Source organism: Triticum aestivum, chromosome 2B, assembly GCF_018294505.1.
Source record: "Triticum aestivum cultivar Chinese Spring chromosome 2B, IWGSC CS RefSeq v2.1, whole genome shotgun sequence".
Classification (NCBI taxonomy): Eukaryota; Viridiplantae; Streptophyta; class Magnoliopsida; order Poales; family Poaceae; genus Triticum; species Triticum aestivum.
This window is the reverse complement of record NC_057798.1, coordinates 19,845,992-19,865,218: the sequence shown is the minus strand read 5'-3', so window position 1 is coordinate 19,865,218 and position 19,227 is coordinate 19,845,992. Positions and strand designations below refer to the sequence as shown.

The 19,227-nt window shown below is 43.2% G+C and overlaps 1 protein-coding gene across 1 annotated transcript; it reads left to right on the top strand.

Annotated features, from left to right (window-relative positions):
- Nucleotides 1–665: 665 nt before the first annotated feature.
- Nucleotides 666–17,352, top strand: LOC123043177 (uncharacterized). Its single transcript, XM_044465543.1, has 22 exons — nucleotides 666–1,663; nucleotides 2,777–2,892; nucleotides 3,907–4,115; nucleotides 5,517–5,636; nucleotides 6,872–7,000; nucleotides 7,078–7,203; nucleotides 7,324–7,379; nucleotides 7,462–7,561; nucleotides 8,149–8,266; nucleotides 8,365–8,574; nucleotides 8,844–9,168; nucleotides 10,564–10,657; nucleotides 12,326–12,434; nucleotides 12,528–12,796; nucleotides 13,161–13,288; nucleotides 13,952–14,186; nucleotides 14,504–14,692; nucleotides 15,161–15,444; nucleotides 15,537–15,744; nucleotides 15,845–16,084; nucleotides 16,260–16,342; nucleotides 16,836–17,352. Exons 1-22 carry the CDS (start codon nucleotides 789–791, stop codon nucleotides 16,993–16,995), a joined length of 4,383 nt encoding a protein of 1,460 aa, XP_044321478.1. The 5' UTR covers nucleotides 666–788; the 3' UTR covers nucleotides 16,996–17,352.
- The last annotated feature ends 1,875 nt before the right edge of the window (nucleotides 17,353–19,227 follow it).

Genomic DNA, 19,227 nt, shown 5'->3' with positions numbered 1-19,227 from the left:
ACCGAAAAGGCCATCACCTCGCGACCTCCTTGCGATCATGCGTGTCACAATGGCGCTTCCCCATCGCCGAGCCATCCTCGCTCCCCACAACAGCAATAGCGGGGTCGAATCCGTCGTCGAGTGACGACACACCCCCTCTATCCGGCGACGAAGGGTAAGGGCGCCGAGGGATCCTTGCCCCCCGAGGAAGGGCGAGGGCGAGATTGAACGGCTGTTCTGCTCGACCGACCGGGCGACGAACGACGACTTGCGACTCCCCGAAAAACATTTAAATGGAGCATAAATCGGTGCGACGAATAATCGGCCAATGTTTATGAAATTTTCATAGGATCTCATAGAAATCCATGGAGTCTATTTTGAGAATTCTAAAGGGAAGGAGTGAAAGCGACGGCGTGGTGTTAATAACCGTCACTGCGCGTGGACTGATAACGCCGCCCCCCTCGACTAACCACTCCAGCAGTCCAGCTGGCCACCTTCCGCCCCCCCCCCCTCTCTCTCTCTGAGCTCCACTCCCTCTCTCTCTCTACTCCCTCTCTACTTTCTCTCTCCTCTCCTCGCCCCCGCCTCGCCGAGCAGCACGCTCCGCTCCGTCGCCACCCCCCGCCCCCTCCCCGTCCCCGCGCGCGCGCCGGCGCCGCTAGGGTTCGCAGATCCCTCCCGCTCTCGCTCCACCGAGATCCGTCTTCCGCCGCCGCCGCCACCCGCCGCGAATCGGGGGCGCTGCCCGCCCGCCCCGCACCGGTGCTCGCTCGGACCGCTTCTCCCCGCTCGGAATGCGCTGCTGAGCCATGATTTGCGGCCCGGAGCGCTCGGCCGCGGCGACGCGCCTCGCCTGCTGGGCCGCGCTGCTCGTCGCGTCGGCCGGTCTGATTGGGGGCGGTGGCGGGAGCGGGAGCCACCGCGCCTCCGCGTCGGCGCTGGCGCTGCGGCGCGAGGACAGCCTCGCGCGGCTCCCGTACGGGGTCGTCTGGGTCGGGGGCGGCGGCGCGGAGGACCCGGAGGCGGACCTGCCGTGCCGGGACGGCGCGGCGAGCGCGCGGACCTGCGAGGAGCTGGGCGGGTCCGGGTCCTTCGACGCGGTCTGCGTCATCGCCTCCAGCACCGCCGCCCTGTCCCGCGACGCCTGCGCGCACGGGAGCGGCAGCGTCGAGATACGCGCCGGGGTGAGCATCGCCTGCCGGGTCCCCGGCTGCCGGCTCGTGTTCAACGTGTCCGGGACCATCGCGGTCGGCGAGCGCGCCGAGCTCGTCGCCGGCTCCGTCGGCCTGCACGCCGCCAACGTCTCGCTGGGCCGCGGCTCTGCCGTCAACACCACGGGCCTCGCCGGCGCGCCCCCGCCCCAGACCTCCGGCACGCCGCACGGCCCCGAGGGCGCCGGCGGCGGCCACGGCGGCCGCGGCGCGTCGTGCAAGGTGTCGAACGACACCAACTGGGGCGGTGACGTGTACGCGTGGGCCTTCCTGGACAATCCGTGGAGCTACGGCAGCAAGGGTGGGAGCTTGACCGCTGACGAGAGGCTTGGAGGGGACGGCGGAGGCCGCGTCTTGCTCAGGGCGAGTGACATTTTGACGGTTGATGGAGTTGTGCTTGCTGAAGGAGGCGTGGGCAGTCTCCAAGGGGGCGGTGGGTCTGGTGGGAGCATTATGATCAAGGCTTTCAAGCTGTAAGATCTCCATTTCTTGGCATTTTACTTGTTTTCAGTACGATTTATGATAGCAATGTGAAATCCTTGGATAGAACATCCGAGTCCTATTCCATGGTAATTAGCCAGTCCGGACGATTGTGTAGATAAATAAATGCACGATCTGGCTACATATCTTCATAATGTGAACATTATGATGTTTTTTCTAGTTAAGGATTTTTTAATATGAATTGCCATGTCACTGGGTGAATCTGCATTATTCAGGATCATGTTGAAATTACATTTTCAGTCAAAACAAGGAATTGCAGACAAGAACCAAGAGTATCTATGACTTAGTCTAGTTGTACTGCGGCGCTAGAATTTGAGTGCAGTTGCTGGCTTGAGTTGCAAATCAGCAGTGACTTGCTGTCTCATGTGCTGCCTTTCTTCCTCTTACCCTATACACACATTATCTTGTTCAAGCAGACAACCTTTAACAATGACCATTTATTAAAGTTTGAAATATTGAGAAATATCATGAGTTATGATATGGCTAAGTGTTGTTGGATATGATGCTCTAGTGCGACCCCAATGGTACAATCGAGACATAGCCCTGTTATGACCCATAATGTCTCAGCTGCCCACCATCAGGTTCAAATGTTTGCAAAACCCATTGAAACCTGACCTAGATCATTGTTGATCCAAATTTTGATATGAATCTCATTATTCTCCGTAACCACTTCTGATGATGGCCAACTCTGCACATCTGCTCCTATCAGCATGCATCCAGTCACTTTATCCATGGTAGCTGCTTCTGCTTTCCTCCATGCTCCTTGCCTTACCTCCTTTCATCTCCATCCATGTGAACATGCACTTCTGCTTACTAAAGATGCCAGTAATGTTGCGCAATGCAGACATGCTTGCTTTGGCTTTCGAATTGATTTGGTAGACATGGTATTTGATTATCCTGGCTCACCTGATTAGTTATTTCTATATTATCTGATGCACACATTTACTTTATTAATTGCTGCAAGATCCATAAACATTTTCTCATAGGATTATTACTGAAGTAAAGTAGCAAACCTCATACTTGCACTTTATGCTTTCTGAATTGACCTGTGAAATGCAACACTCCCTTATTGTATAACATTCTAGATATGGAAATGGTACAATAAGTGCTGGCGGTGGTAATGGATGGGGCGGAGGAGGTGGTGGGAGGATATCCCTAAAATTTTACAGCATTCAGCAAGATTTGGAAATTATAGCTCATGGTGAGTATTTTCTGGCCTTAGTTTCTATGCAACTGTTTTGCAACCCTCCTGCCACTAGCATTTCCTCATAGGGGAGCACAGTCGGCCAAACTATTTCAATTAAAAGTGCAACGGATATTTCTTACTGATTACTAATACTGTTTAGTGTCATGTATTGGTTCTCTGGCTAGTTAGTAACTGTACCAAATGCATTAAGGGTGTGACACACATGTTGCACATCATGTAGATATGGCTCAATTACTGCACTCCGTTGATTTAGTTGCTGTGCAAAAAAAAAAACTTTGACCTTTTCATTGCTTGTGAGTTGCGATGTGTTTCTACGTTTAGAGGCAATTGCGTGATGACCTTAAGAAAATAGCCATGATATTCATGATGTTAAACTTATGCGGCCTTGTTTTGCATAAAGTACAGCTCTTGTGTGCAAACACCTTTTTTCATGAGTCACTGGTTTCTCCTAACGGAACAACTGCTAAATATCAATAATGAAGTTCTTGAGAGCAAGATATCAATGTAGTATTAACTATTGACTATCAGAATCTCAGGGGACATTGCCCGTTTATATGTTACCATATATGCACATTAGCACATGTTTTTTGGTCTGTGGTGATTTAGTGTAAAACTAAGACAAACAAAACGTTTTACAAAGAGACAAGAAAAGTGTATGTTGGAAATCATGTACCTCTTCTGCAAGGGAACAGATAATTAACTCTGAATGTACTAAATTTGCCCGCCGTTATTTTGCTTGCAATTTTATCTAGACATTCAATAAATAATGATAATCAAAATCTAGATACCCTACCTTGTCAAAATTCACTGCATAGGTCTAACTATGGAAATTGTGAGCCTCAGTTTATATTGTTACTGTTATGTCTCTTCATATTCATCTTGAGTGTTGAATATTGATGTATGTGTTTTTGGTATGGACATGCGCCTTTTTGCTTCATAACTTTTCAGTAATGCAATCCTTCCCCCTTTCGTTGTATTCTGATGATAAACTTTTTTCACATTCATCAGGTGGACAGAGTTTTGGGTGCCCCCAGAATGCTGGTGCAGCAGGCACAATATATGATAAATCATTGGAGACTCTAAAGGTCAGCAATGGAAACTTCACCACGCATACGGAAACTCCATTGCTGGGTTTCTCAGTGACTAAACTTTGGTCCAATGTGCTTGTCGAGAGCAATGCAAAAGTTCTGGTTCCCTTGCTGTGGTCCAGAGTACAGGTTTGAATACTCTGACTTACCACTAACATCACGCCTCTTCATCAAACAATATTTTGTATACCTTTGCACAACTAATTCTGAGGTTATGTATTATTGTATACACTGTACCTGTATAACTGCACTAGTATCTCGATTTTCTTTAAGTGTCTTGTCTCAGTATTGCATCTACACCGCACTAATATACAATTCTTTTTGTAAATGTATTTTCCCCATTTAAGGAGGTTCAGTAATAAGACCTACACTAATCTAATTGTCAATATTGTCACAACAAAATTTTAGTTGATGTTAATAATGACACTTGGGGTGTAGCATCTGCACACATCATTAAGAAGATAGCACTGGTTTATTCACTCCGTGAAATAAATCAATGGGCTTTGATCCCCACAGGGGTCAAACTCAGGTTGGCAAGGAGACACCACTTCACTCCACCACTGGGCTATCATCCAGTTTCTCAAATTTACATGATCTTGTTCTCAACAAGCTAATGTGATTGTAAAGTGATGAGCTGTTGAGTACCAACTTGCTTGTGGTGTTCCTATGTTCTCAGTCACACACAGGGTTGAGCCAGGATTTAACCATCAGAGGGGCCAGACAGATGTTAAATGTAGAGGTTTTGTGTTATAGGAGCTTTTCCACCATGGTGCCAGCTTGCCACTAGGGTTCCTCGCTGCGGTGCCCGCCCAGTACCCGTGCCTTGCAATCGCAGCATTGGTCAAGGGTAAAGTGTCTCGGGCTCTTGTTAGCTTGACTTGGCTAGCCTGGCTGCCGGGTGCCATATTCTGTCTTATACGGAATAGACGCAAAGCCTACCAACACAGCGTAAACACTCTCTATTTACTACCCCTTCAGATCAATTAAAAATCCAGGACCCAGACAACTTCTTATCTGAGCTAGCTCTTTGCAATGGTACTGCTGTGCCATGGGTTCCTATAGAGGTAAAAAAGTTTGGCGGTGCTCGTTATGGGAGCCTGGGAGGAGACAAGGCACATGCCATAGAGTGTCAGCACAAACTGTTTGTAACCATTGATTCCTGCAGTTGTCACTCTACTATGATTTTTTCCCTATTCATTATCTTTCTTTTTCTTCGTTGTGGCTAAATTGTTTAATTTAGTTGTTGATCACAACTTTTCTGTTTACATAGGCTACTAAATGATTTATATTCGAATATATTATTTCTAGACCTGAGCGAGCAACGAAGTCTATGCATATGAGGCATGTTTTTTTTAATGATGGAGCTCCTTTCTAAATCTGTTTGGATGGGTTTCCATGCCCTTTATATTCTTTGCGCATTGCTTCCTCTTTACCTACTGATTGTTATTATTTGGCACCTTTCCTATTCCTATCTGCATTCCCATTATTAAATTCGCTGTTTTTATTTGCTCCTATTTTCTACTTGTTCAGGTGACAGGGCAAATAAGGCTACTTACTGGGGGTAGCATTTGCTTTGGGTTGTCTGAAAATCCAATTTCAGAGTTTGAACTGGTTGCAGAGGAGCTTCTAATGAGTGACTCTGTTATAAAGGTATGCCTTGTTGTATACATATATGCATCACATAGTAAATTGATCAATTCTTCTATAGTGAATTATGATTTGCATGCTGAAGGTGTCATAGGTTTCACAGTGATGGAGAGTTTTCCTTAAGCACCGAGGTAAAGGAGGGGTTGATGATCTAAATTAATTGTTTTAAAGAAGTCTTACTGCGATTATAGAAGTTAAGGCCTCCAATGCAATAGTGGACGAGCATTTCTTAAAAAACAATTATTTGACGAAATTTACAATCGCTTGAGCAAGGGGCTGATCATCGGAGAGTTCCTTGGCCGGTGCATCAATTTCTTGTGTGGAAAGCTATTAAAGGTGTGGATGTTGAGAGATCCAACTGGTTTGTGAGAATTATAACAAACTAAATTGCATACTATATATTCTTGGTGCAAGCGCATGTGTATGTGGATGGGGATGCTTTTACGTCTGTAAATTTCAGTGCCCTGTGACACAATTTGATATCCTAAATTTCACCAATCGAACTGCACCATGCTGCATGCAGTAAATATGTCTAGTATTAATTTGATATGATTACGCTTCTTGAAAATCCATTCTAGCCTGCTGAGTCGACTATGTTCTGACCCGCTTTAGAGTTTTGTGCAAGTTCCATTCTTCCGTTCAGCTGAGTTGATATTGCTCTTCGTGTACTGCCTAGACTGTCAGTTGCTCAACTACAAGATATTTTTGCTCCAAACTTGAGACCTTGCCCTGTCAGAGGAGAATAACAATATCCCAACACGTGACCTGACATGGCTCCGATACACCAGAGGGATTCTCTGATACTTTCCATGTCCCTCACCCATGCTGGAGAAGCATCGAGGAACTGTCATGTGTCCAACACTTGCAGGCATTGAAGCATTGCTTGCTATAGTAGGATTATATTTAGAAGGAAGATGAGAACCACCTCTTGGTGGGGTGGTGGAGTCGTGGGGGCAACAGCTCCGCCCGACAGGGCTCAAATCCTGCTGCTCACGTTTTTACACATACGTGTAGGTGTGTACAGTAGGATTTAGTGAAATTCACCGAATTATGTCTGGTTTCCGTCATTCTAGCATGCGATTAGAGGATGGGCTCATGTGTGTGCGCGTGTGTCTCCCTTGTAATTGCAAAGATCCAACAGGAAGACACATCTGATGTACCAAATATACTGTGTGGTTACTTCATTATAATCATTCCTGAGCAGGTTATGCAGTCCTAACTTACTCCTGTTATTGAAGGTGTATGGTGCTTTCAGAATGTATGTGAAGGTGCTCTTGATGTGGGATTCGAAGATTCAGATAGATGGTGGGGGTAAGGATGTTGTTCTTGCATCCATGCTTGAGGCAAGAAACCTTGTCGTACTCAAGGTATGTTTGTTTGAAAGCCTTACTGCCAAAATGTTCTTTTCTTAGTAGTGGAAATTCAGTTTTCTCTGTTCTAACAGCATGGGTCAGTGATATCTTCCAATGCTGCTTTGGGAGTTTATGGACAAGGACTTCTTAATTTGAGTGGTCCTGGAGATGGAATCAAAGCACGCCAACTGTTTCTGTCTCTGTTTTACAACATTGAAGTAAGATCGTAATATATGCATTACCTATCCACTTTTTGCGCAATTAGCCATCCTGGAGATAAAATTTGTCCCATGTAGTTATAACTTTTGTGACTACAACTTCTCTTGATGTATGCGCAGGTTGGTCCTGGTTCCGTTGTCCAGGCTCCACTAGATGAGGATGTTCGAAGCAGCTTGTAAGTTCTGCTATTTCAGTCTAAATTAATGGTCTTTAGTTGCTTCTAACCAATCCTGTGGATTGACATTTGTGTATATCAGGGATGCACTTTCGGTCTGTGAAAGTAAAACATGCCCTAGTGAGTTAATCGCACCCCCTGATGATTGCCATGTGAACAGCTCCTTGTCATTTACACTACAAGTAAGGATTGTTTGCTGCGCCATTCTCTTGTGAGGGAAGCTCATAATTTTCATTAGCTTGTAGATCTTCCATAAGAACTTTTTGGCAAGGAAGCATGATGGCTGAACTTTTAGTTACATTTGTGCCTTTGTATAATTATTTCACAAGATGTTTTCGCTAACTTACTTGCCTGTTGAAATGTGTCGTATACCATGTAAATTTTGATACCTGATTCAGCAGAGAGATGATTTTCTTCATCTTGCATTTTCTGATATTTTTTTATTCAACACTCCCTCTACTGATGGAATGCAAAACATGGGGATCAGCGAACCCGAATGATTTCATGGGTTATACAGGACAACTAATATATCAAATGGATAGAAAAACGAACCACCTCTTGCTACTAACGTGGTGAGGGTGGTGAATGATACACCTTCATGGTATCACAAAACAATAATACTCCCTCTTGCCAATAGAAATAACATCAAGTTCATATTTTTCTCATAGTTGCATGTGCGTTTTGTTTTGTTTAAATTGGATCTGGCTATATTGCAGTTCGGAGTACGTGTTCTGTTCTAGCTTTTTCATAAGAAATTCACATTTTGCAGATTTGCCGTGTTGAAGACATAACTGTCGGTGGCATAGTCAGGGGGAGTATAATTCATATTCATCGAGCAAGAACTGTGACTATTACGGATGGTGGCGCAATAAGTGCCTCAGAGTTAGGTGATTCATTGTTTTTGTGTTGTGATCAGTAAAAGAACTGGAACCTTTCCTATCAGTGTGGTAACTCTGTTCACTCAGCAATCTGGATCTTTTTATAGGTTGCAAAGCAGGCATTGGTAGAGGAACATTTCTTAAGTATGGAGCTGGTGGTGGGGCTGGTCATGGAGGCCAGGGTGGTATAGGGATTTACAACGGCATGACAAGTGAAGGAGGTCAAAAATATGGCAGTGCTTATCTTCCATGTGAGCTAGGAAGTGGTAGTGGTTCTCTTGAGTCAGGCGATAGCAATGCTGGTGGGGGATTAATAGGTATGCACTATTTTGTGTGATCTTGTGTTGTGAATCTTTATCCACAGTGGGGGTTTACCGTGCTGAATATATTTTCCTTCAAGCTTGCTGTGAGCATATTTTCCTTTTCCTTATTCTGTGCTTGCCTGCACAATGAGAGCATATTCTACTACATGCACTCTTACTTAACTACCTTTTATTTTCGGTTTTCTTCTGGAAATAAGTACATTTACCTTGCAAAGCTTTTGGTACCACTTTTCTCTTAAATTCTGTTCAATTTCCTGATGCAGTCATTGGGTCGATGAAATGGCCACTTGCAAGATTGTTAATTTATGGTTCTGTGAGCTCTAATGGTGAAAACAATAGAGACACAACTGGAAATTCCAGTGGGTCCTTCAAAGGTGGCATTGGTGGTGGTTCTGGAGGAACAATTCTTTTTTTCCTTCAAGGGCTTCTGGTAGAGAAAAATTCTTCACTGTCAGCATCTGGGGGCAAAGGAGGCATACATGGTGGAGGTGGTGGTGGCGGTGGCAGAATACACTTCCACTGGTCAAATATTGCTACTGGAGACGAATTTGTTCAGATTGCTTCAATCAATGGTACAGTAGCATCAAGGTATGTAATCGTGCAAATACCAATGATAATTATAAAGGAGGTTGCTTGCTTTTGTATATACTTGTCTCTCTAAAGTCATGAGACATGATCATGCTATTTATTGTTTGCTATGAGCCTTCCAAATGATTTTCTTTTAACCAGTATACCTGATACAATAAATTCCTTCATAGTGACACCTACATATCAGAAAGGGATCATACAGAAAGAGATCATATGCTTGCATAAGTGTTGAAATACCCAATTTCATTACTGCAATTTTTTTCAGAAAATGCTTATGGGAGTTCTGTTGCGGTTACATGTGATTATTGGTGTTCTGTTGCAACCTCAGTGTTCAAGCAGAATCCACAATGGACTCGCTTGTTAGTTTGGACGGGATCTTAGGAATTAGGACAGTCAACAAAGTGTTAGCTTACCGGAGGGTACAACATTGGAACTTAAGTTGTTTGATGGTGTTTTCTGTAAATCATCCTGATTTTCAGAAGTTTCTTATCTGCTGCTTCCTCTGTTTTCCTGTCTCGTGTTTTAAGTCACTAATTAATGAAGTCAACACTATTGAAAGTGGCACTGTCTGCTTGCTACTACATTATCTGGAACACAAACAAAACAGATATGGATGTAAACCAACAGAGAAGTTAGGTAGGCAAGGAGAAGCTAACCAGAAGCAGTATGTTTGTTGCGTGCTGCTGTCAAGTGTCAACTTCTACTGCTGCTGCTTCTTCAGCTTCTCCCCACCATTGACGTCACATACCAAAGCATGCTTCTGTCTCCCTCCACTCCTCTATGGTCATGATCACTCGATCTAGCTGGTTGATAGGAAGAAACCAGTGAAGAGATCAGCAGTGGTGGCCTGTGAACTCACGATAGGAGTAGCCCGGTGGAGACTGATGGTGATGGAGGCCGTGCTGAAGCAGCGAAGCCCTAGGATGCCATGTTATCCCTGTTCTGCTCTGAAGTTACTGCTGCAGATCTAGGCCAGAGTAGCAGACCTATGAGTCACTGCCTTTTGCCTGCCACGTCAAGCTCAACATTGCCGCTTAGTTGGTGCCATTGTCCTCATAGCACTGTCTAGGCGGGTCCAACACCCAGCCTAATTGTTACTTTGTTATTGGATCAGGTATCTGTGGTGCAATTTATTACTTTAAAGGCATTTTTTTAATACTTGTGGTGCGATGTACTCTAAATTTCCTAGGCATGCTTGTTGTTTTATTTTTCTCCTGAGATGTATGTTTTCATCATGAAATGCAATGGCTACTATCTGTGTTGACCTACATGGGAGAGCTCCATAGTATTTTGTTTTGGGATGGAACTTCATTTGTGCACTGCCATGAGCAAAGAGAAGTTTTAGTGAATGAATATATTCTTGTGCTAATTTCCAATAGCTGTTCTTTTGTGTAGTGGAGGTTCCGGTAATGATGATGGGCATTTTGGAGAAGATGGAACAATAACAGGAAAGGAGTGCCCTGTGGGACTATATGGAACATTTTGTACGGTATGAGCACTAAACTTGACATGTCTTTGTTCATCCAGATAGCATGTTTTCTGTTATTAGTAACACAAACAATATACAGTATTCATCTTAATACATATTAATTTCTTTTACCTGTTCCTTTTCTTGTATATGCAAAATCTCTGCATCCATTTTCATTAAGGAGTAACATCCAGAATATTTACATCAAAGGGGACAGAAAAAAAAGAGGGATGAGGCTAGGGTGGACAGAACATTTTGGCCCCAGGATGCAGTACAAAACTAAGCCTATTTATGGTTCGTACTTCTTTTTAGAGAGCCGTAGAAGCTTTGCACATCTTTTTGTTAGGGAAAAGGTAAGGTTGTTAGTGACAATGGATGAACGGAGGGCTAATAGGCTAAGTCGAAGTCGCTGAAAGAGAGGGAACTTTCTCAAAAGAACCTTCACCACATACTCCGTCTTGATGCTCATCACCTCTGCCGCTAGATCATGGCACTCGCCCTGGAAGACACGACTACTCCTCTCCCGCTGAACTGGCCAGCTGAGGAGGATCACCATCAATCAAACTGTTTTAGCCGCTACTTCTAGACCATCTTCTTCCTGGCTAAGTCTATCTCTCACGGTGGTTCAAACTTGAAAGAAAACACCCCTACACTTGCCATTATTTTCTACCCACTCGTTGCTGTTGCACATCCTCGAAGAAGTTTCTGTTTCTTTTGCGCCAAATTGACCCAGACACTAAAATTATGGGAACCTTTCTGCAAATCAACCTGCAAGGCTCTGCATCTCGCAGATCCACTACCATTGTGAATCAGCCCCTTGGAATGAGGTTGCTCTGCCCATGACAGAATCAGCAGTTGCAGCTGACCTGTCCAAATCACATTTCAGCTGCGGCAAGCAAAAGAGCGCAATGTGTGTGGTTCGCCAACTGCTGATTTCAAGCCCATCTGTCGTCGAACTTTCGTGGGGCAGGCATTTGTTTCTAGTCCCAGTGCTGGTCGTAAGAATCAGTTCGGGTCACCAAATTTGTTCTTTCCCTTTGTCCAGGAAGATAGTAGGGGATAGATGCTTCTATGCCATTGTTTGATATCTTTAGCAGCAGTAAATTGTCAACTGTTCATTGTGCATAATTAAAACGATCCATAATCAATTGTTTACGGGGCATGTTAGAAAAACAATTGGACATATGCTTGGTTATCTCCCTGTTTAGCACATTATGATACGAGCTACTGAGTAGCCAGATCACTCTCACTTGCACTGTTACACATGCTATATACTGGACTTTGAAGGATCAAAGTCTTAGATTTTTGTCTGCCCTTGATAAAATGTTCTGGACTATTTTTGACATGATGAATACTGTGAAACCAAGTTATTTCTGCGTCTCGTCTCTAATATTGGTGACGTAGGGATCCATGTGGTTAATAATTTTTATTTTTTGACTATTAATATAAGTAAAACTACATAGATTGAAAACATTAAAATAATGGCATTGGATTTATCTTGCTAAGTATTTCCAAAATAAGAAAATATTAGCCAAAGTCTTGCATCGGACACCACAAATTGTAAAAGAATACTTCTTGGTGTTGGAGGGGTGTAGTTGCTTTTTTATGCATTAATTATGTTCTCTAACTAGCAGATGACTTTCTGTTAGTTCCTTTGAAACCATTTACTGACTATACAACTCTTTCCAGGAATGCCCAGTTGGAACATATAAAAATGTTGCTGGGTCCAACTCATCTCTCTGCACCCCTTGTTCTTTGAATGCTCTTCCAAACCGTGCTGACTTCATATATGTAAGAGGTAGGTCATCAGACTTGCATTATCTTGTCTTGTTTATGTTCAAACGTCTTGACTTTGCATGGAAGAAACTAAGCATTAACTTTGACTTGCTAGGTGGTGTTACCCAGCCATCCTGCCCGTATAAGTGCATATCTGCTAAGTACAAGATGCCAAATTGTTACACACCACTTGAGGAAGTTATATATACTTTTGGGGGTCCTTGGTCTTTTGCAGTTTTCCTATTCTTTGCAATTATTCTTTTGGCACTCATCTTAAGTGCCGTAAGAGTTAAAATTGGTGAGAGTGAAGTGACGTATCGGGCTACAAGTGCAATCCACAATGATGCCTATGCTTCTTCGCCTTTTTTGCTTTCATTGGCTGAGGTATAGTTCATTTTATGCTACATGGTCTTTAGATGTAGTTAGAGCAACTGCAAAATCACCTAGATCTGATCATTGAGCCAATCCTATATACCTAAGTAGTTGATCGCCACTCCTATTTATCTTAACATGCACACATGCCATTTCACCAGACATGCCACCTCATCAAAGGCCCACCTCAACATTTATGGAAAAAAGTTTTCCTTTATTAGTTGATCCCCACTACTTCTATTTATCTAAACATGCCTTGTCAAAAGCTTTCCACCTCATCAAAGGATAATTAGCTCTTAAATATGATAAAGTATAGGGACACTTGTAGTACAGTTTGTTGAGAAATCTTGCTTATTGTGTATTTTCTTATAAATAGGTACCTGGGGCCAGCAGGGCAGAAGAAACACAAAGCCATGTGCACAGAATGTACTTCATGGGACCTAATACATTCCGAGAACCGTGGCATCTTCCTTACTCGCCCCCTGAATCTATAATTGGCATTGTGTAAGGCTTTTCATCTTATGAATCTATGACGTTACATGATCACTGATTCATTCGCGTTCATTCACCACAAAGCAATATAATTCACAAAAGTTACTATAAGTTGCACTGCAAATATATAACTTCAGATGTGAATTGTTCTACATGTCACTAATGTTCACATTGTTATACGCGCCACTAACCTATATAAATTGTTGCACTGTTCTGTTGATTTACCCATTTGTGAAATCCTTCTTCTTATTGTCTTTTCTTTTTTTCTTCTTCTTAGAAGTTGTAGCTTGGATGTTCTCATACAGCCATCCTTGCTGTAGTGGTTCTTGATTCACAGGTACACAGCAATTATATTGTTGATGAAACCAACTGAGCTGGAGCAAAAAAAGTGACCAAGTATAAAACTTTTATGCTAAAAATCGAGATCCAAAACCCTTTAAGGCCTACCTTGAACTATGGAATTTGCTGAAAACAGTTCGATTATCATGTTCGAAGCAGGAGCGACTATTATCTTGATTGATCTGAATGACATATGGGTATCAATTTAATGGCCCATCCGTGAAAGAACAACGTTTACTGTTTCCATCTTTGATATATATGTATCTTCTGACTGTAGGTGACAATTCTGTTATTTTTTCCCTGGACCCTGCGCAAGCGGGAGCTACATGCACCGGGGTATGAAGATGCTTTTAATCGTTTTATCGATGAGATAAACTTGGTAGCAGCCTTTGAGTGGTGGGAAGGTTCTGTGCATAGTATACTTGCAGTACTTGCATATCCTTGTGCCTGGTCTTGGAAGCAATGGCGCAGAAGAAAGAAAATCCATCGTCTTCAAGAATACGTTAAATCTGAGTACGACCATTCATGTCTTCGCTCTTGCAGATCACGGGCTCTATATAAAGGGCTGAAGGTCAGTAATCATAATTTAGTCACGTCATTTGGTATTAGAACCAGTAGTAGTTGTGTCAATGTTTTTAAAATCAGTTCAACTGGGTTTCAGTTGAATGGTGTACTAGCCATGTATCTAAATTTGTACCCAAACTCACCAAATATACCTGGAATAGGTTCTCAGAGATATTATTCAGCTGAGTTTCACTTGATCTGAATTATACTCTTTCTTAGCTCTGTGAACCATGAATAGCTGTTTGTTAGGAATGGAGGGAAATTTGGTGTGTTATTTTCGTTGCTGACATATCAGTCTAACATGTAATTGTTTGAACTTAACAGGTTGGTTCAACTCCAGACTTGATGGTCGCTTACATTGATTTCTTTCTGGGAGGTGATGAGAAACGACTTGATGTAGCGGCCACAATCCAGAAGAGGTTTCCAATGTGTTTAATTTTTGGCGGTGAGGGGAGCTATATGTCCCCATACCACCTGCACAGTGATACATTACTGTCAAATCTTCTTGGCCAGGTGAACATTAGACAACTTCATATTGAACAAGTGATGCCAATGACATTACTTTTTTTTATATCTATAGATATGCTCCATGTTCCCAATTATATTACTACTACATGAGGATTAGCCAGTAGCCACTTTGTCTCACATGGTCGAAGTGAAAAATTTCCAGTCTTGCTCAGGATATGTTTGTCTGCCAAAGTAATGCATTATTTATTGGTACGTAATTTTTATCGTTTGCCCTGAGGTTAGTGTGCCTTTGTAACTTGCCCCATTTGATATGCCTCAACTTGTGCAAATTGTCATAGGCGTGCAACAACTTTGAGGCAAATGGTATAAAAATCCCTATTGGCTGTGTTTGGTTTTGATATCATATTCTAGTGTTTTTGAGGCCTCTGCTGCTTATTTTCTTCTTCTTATATATGCTACAAAATGCATTTCTTGTGTTCAATCACTCCCGGTGACTCTGTTTCATTTTCCCAGTATGTGTCTACTGCGATCTGGAACAGATTAGTAGCTGGCTTGAATACTCAGTTGAGGACAGTAAAGCAACGCAGCATCCGGTCAACTCTGGGCCCGGTTGTTTCTTGGATTAAGAGTCATGGGAATCCCCAACTTGAGCGACATGGTGTTCGAGTAGAGCTAGGGTGGTTTCAGGCCACTGCTTCTGGTTATTACCAGCTAGGTATTGTTGTAGCAGTGAATGAAAACTTCTACAAGAGTCACCACCATCACGAGCATGCCCCAGATTTTGGTGATCGCTCAAGGTATGAAAAGAAAGGCCAACTACAATAGCATGTCTTACAAAAAACATTTCTCATGCTGTGTGAAATGACTGCTCTGTTTTTTAATTCTACAGGAAGAATTTTGCAGTTCCACTACTGGGTTCCAAGCAGGCAGTTCAGGATCAGCCTTGCACAAGCTACGGTGTTTCCAGAAAGCGGTTGACAGGCGGAGTGACTGGTGGGGTCATAAACGAAGAGACACTGAAGTCACTGGACTACAAAAGAGACTATCTATTCCCTCTGTCGTTGCTCTTGCAAAATTGCAGGCCTATTGGCTATGCGGTAAGCAACCACTAGACCCTTTCTATAAACACACAAATGCTCATGCTGTACATGACAGTTACCTATTTACCTTAACCGCGACCTTCCTTTGGCATTTCAGGAAACATTGCAGTTGCTTATCTGTGTTGTACTTGTGGGTGATTTTACCATCACCTTGCTTATGCTTGTACAATACTACTGGATATCTGTTGGAGCTTTCCTCGCTGTACTGCTTATTCCACCCCTTGCTTTGCTTTCCCCTTTTCTTGCTGGCCTCAATGCACTTTTCAGCCGAGGACCAAAAAGATCTTCTGTCACCCGTATTTTTACACTTTGGAATACTACTTCTGTTATAAACATTGTAAGTCTTGTTTACAGTGATTTATCCTTGAGCTCTTTTATATGTGGCTTGTACAAGTAGAGACTGTATCTGTTAGTTCTATTGCTATCAGTTTGAAATGCATCACAACAGTTTAATATCTATATACCGCATAATGTAACAGGCTCGGAGACTTATGAATCTTATTTCCTTGCAGATTGTAGCAATCGTCTATGGTGCTATGTACTCTGGGCTATCTTCTTTGACAGTGTCTTCAGTTCATGCATCAAACGCCAAAAGGTTAGATTCCATATGTGCATCATTGAGAATCCAGACAATTACTTACCTATGTCTTCTAGGCATAGCCGGTCCCAAGCCCGGGTAAAGGAGGAGGGTTGTGATAGGCTTGGCGAGCCAACGTAAAAACTAGCCAGTCCCATAGGTATGAAACCCATTTGAGCGAGAATAGTACTAGGATGGGTGACCTCCTAGGAAGTCCTCGTGAAAGGGTTTCATATCTAAGGGTTGTGATAGGCTTGGCGAGCCAACGTAAAAACTAGCCAGTCTTTTGGGTATGAAACCCATTTGGGCAAGAGTAGTACTAGGATGGGTGACCTCCTGGGAAGTCCTCGTGAAAGGGTTTCATATCTAGCCTACCCGAACTTGTTTGGGATAAAAGGCTTCGTAAGTATTGTGTTTCGGAGTGACTTAATTACAAATTAGATGAGACAAAAGAAATAAAAAAATACCATATGTCATATGCTGATCTGTTTGTTCTTTGGCGCATCTGCAGCTTCAAGGGTAGGGATGATGATGGATGGTGGATAATGCCAGTCGTCTTGTTTGTTGTCAAGTCGCTTCAAGCCAGACTGGTCAACTGGCACATAGCAAATCTGGAGATCCAGGATCATTCCTTGTTTAGCCCTGACCCGGACAGATTCTGGACAATGTAGTGTACCCAGACGCAAGAATGGCAGAATCTGAACGGCATGGCACTGCTGTATTTTGTCCCCTGTATTCGTCGGTCTAACGGGTGTCGTGACGCTCTAGACCCTAAACTTGTTCCGGCATAGTGTAGATGTGTCTGAAGTGAAATTTTGTTAGTCCGGAGTATGTACATTGACCGTTAGAATAGGGTTTTGTTGTTTTGGGTGAACTAGATTTCTTTAGTTTATAGGTTTTTAGCTTGAGCTAGTGATCAGAGTGTACAGCAAGACACAGGTGGTGTGATTGGCGTTCGTATGGTGTACATTATGTAAGTAATAAATAGTAGGAGTGAGTGCATATCAAATTAGTGATGTCCATTTTTACTCGGGATGTGCATGAGTTGTGCAACACAGTGAACAATGTCGTCATTGCAAATTTGCAATCGATTTGCAGGAGACGGATACCATATCTCTTCTTCTTCTTGTAGATCTTCCCTGGGCCTGAAAGAAGGACATGTCTAGTGCTCGAATGGCTTCGCTCTGAAGAACATGTACGGAGTACAATGCAACGTGCTAGCGAAAATAAACCAATTTTTTGATTAAAACCTGCAGCGAGTCTGGAAAGAATGTTTCATGCTGAGAATTAAAAAGGAGCATGACCTCTTTGAAACTGAGATGTTGCCTGTTGAATTTGTGGAGTTATTCTAGTTATACAATCAAATGGCCCTCGACAAACAACTCATGACTTGCAGCTGTCTATAAGTATTACTTATGTAATTTGTTCAGCTCTTTTGTTGCATGTATATATAATTATCCTCACTATATTATGCAGGTTGAAGATTGTCGAATGCAGAAAAACACAAATCTATGACATCGGATTCATTAACCCAAATATCATACATAAATGGACGGTTAAAAACAGAGTCACAGATACCGAGGACAACTTGCTACAATCATTGCGTGTAAATCAAAACAAAGAGAAAATACTCTTTCCTTGTGTTACTGTCTTGTGCATATTTGGTTTCCCTTACTCGAGATTATAGTAATGTAATTGATGAGTTATGCATGCGTGCGCAGATTTCACTTTATTCTGCTAGAGACTAAGCTTGACTGGGGAGTAGTGACTGTCTTAGACTCGAGACGACTCCCCAGGAGTAGGGGGACATGACTGAAATGCTCCAGTAGTAAGTTCAATCGATCATTATCGCACCATATCGGTAACTTTGTTCATTTCCTGATATCAAGTCATTATTGTCTTTGTCTGGCAGGGTTTGGAAAGAGTTCACAACAATTGTTCTAGGACTGCCAACGGAGCTGCGATTTACACACCCGAAAGTAAGTACTACAAGCTAGTTTCGCGCACCTTCCATTGATTCTAGCTAGTTTCATCAATACCATTTAGTATGTTTGATTATCAGTTTGATTGAACTCTATTTCTCGTAAAGTGCTTGTGACAGGAAACCGAGAATGATTTTTGTGGATACTACATTTGCGAGTTCATCTACAACGCGACGGCCTCTAAGCGGGGCTACTATGAAAAACAATATGAAGTACGTACACAAAAATATTCACAATTTTATTTTATTACCATCAATTGTGTTGAGTTTCATTCATATATATATGTGTTGACCCCCTTCTTTAAATGTTGGGGAACGTAGCAGAAATCCAAAATTTTCTACGCATCACCAAGATCAATCTATGGAGATACTAGCAACGAGAGAGAGGGGAGTGCATCTTCATACCCTTGAAGATCGCGATGCGGAAGCGTTATAAGAACGCGGTCGGAGGAGTCGTTCACGAAGCGATTCAGATCGCGGCCGAATCCGATCTAAGCACCGAAGAACGGTGCCTCCGCGTTCAACACACGTGCAGCCCGGTGACGTCTCCCATGCCTTGATCCAGCAAGGAGAGAGGGAGAGGTTGAGGAAGACTCTTCCGTCCAGCAGCAGCACAACGGCGTGGTGGTGATGGAGGAGCGTGGCACTCCAGCAGGGCTTCACCAAGCACTGCGAGAGACGAGGAGGGAGAGGGGTAGGGCTGCGCCAGGAGAGATGAAAACTCATATTCTTGGCAGCCCCAAAACCTCCACTATTTATAGGGGAAGGGGAGAGGGGGCCGACCCCCTCCAGATCCCATCTAGAGGGACACTACTAGGGAAAAGCCTATACATAGAATCTTACCAGCAGCGCGCTTTAAAATCAGGCGCTGCTGCTATGTAGCAGTAGCGCGCTCTCCCAAAACTCGCTGCTGAAACAAGTT

Bases quoted from the DNA above. Each gene is read 5' to 3' on its own strand.
- LOC123043177 (XM_044465543.1), top strand. From the start codon at position 789: ATGATTTGCGGCCCGGAGCGCTCGGCCGCGGCGACGCGCCTCGCCTGC. The intron at 4,116-5,516 runs GTTTGAATACTC...CTACTTGTTCAG, and splicing joins TGCTGTGGTCCAGAGTACAG to GTGACAGGGCAAATAAGGCT. The intron at 14,693-15,160 runs GTGAACATTAGA...TCATTTTCCCAG, and splicing joins TGTCAAATCTTCTTGGCCAG to TATGTGTCTACTGCGATCTG.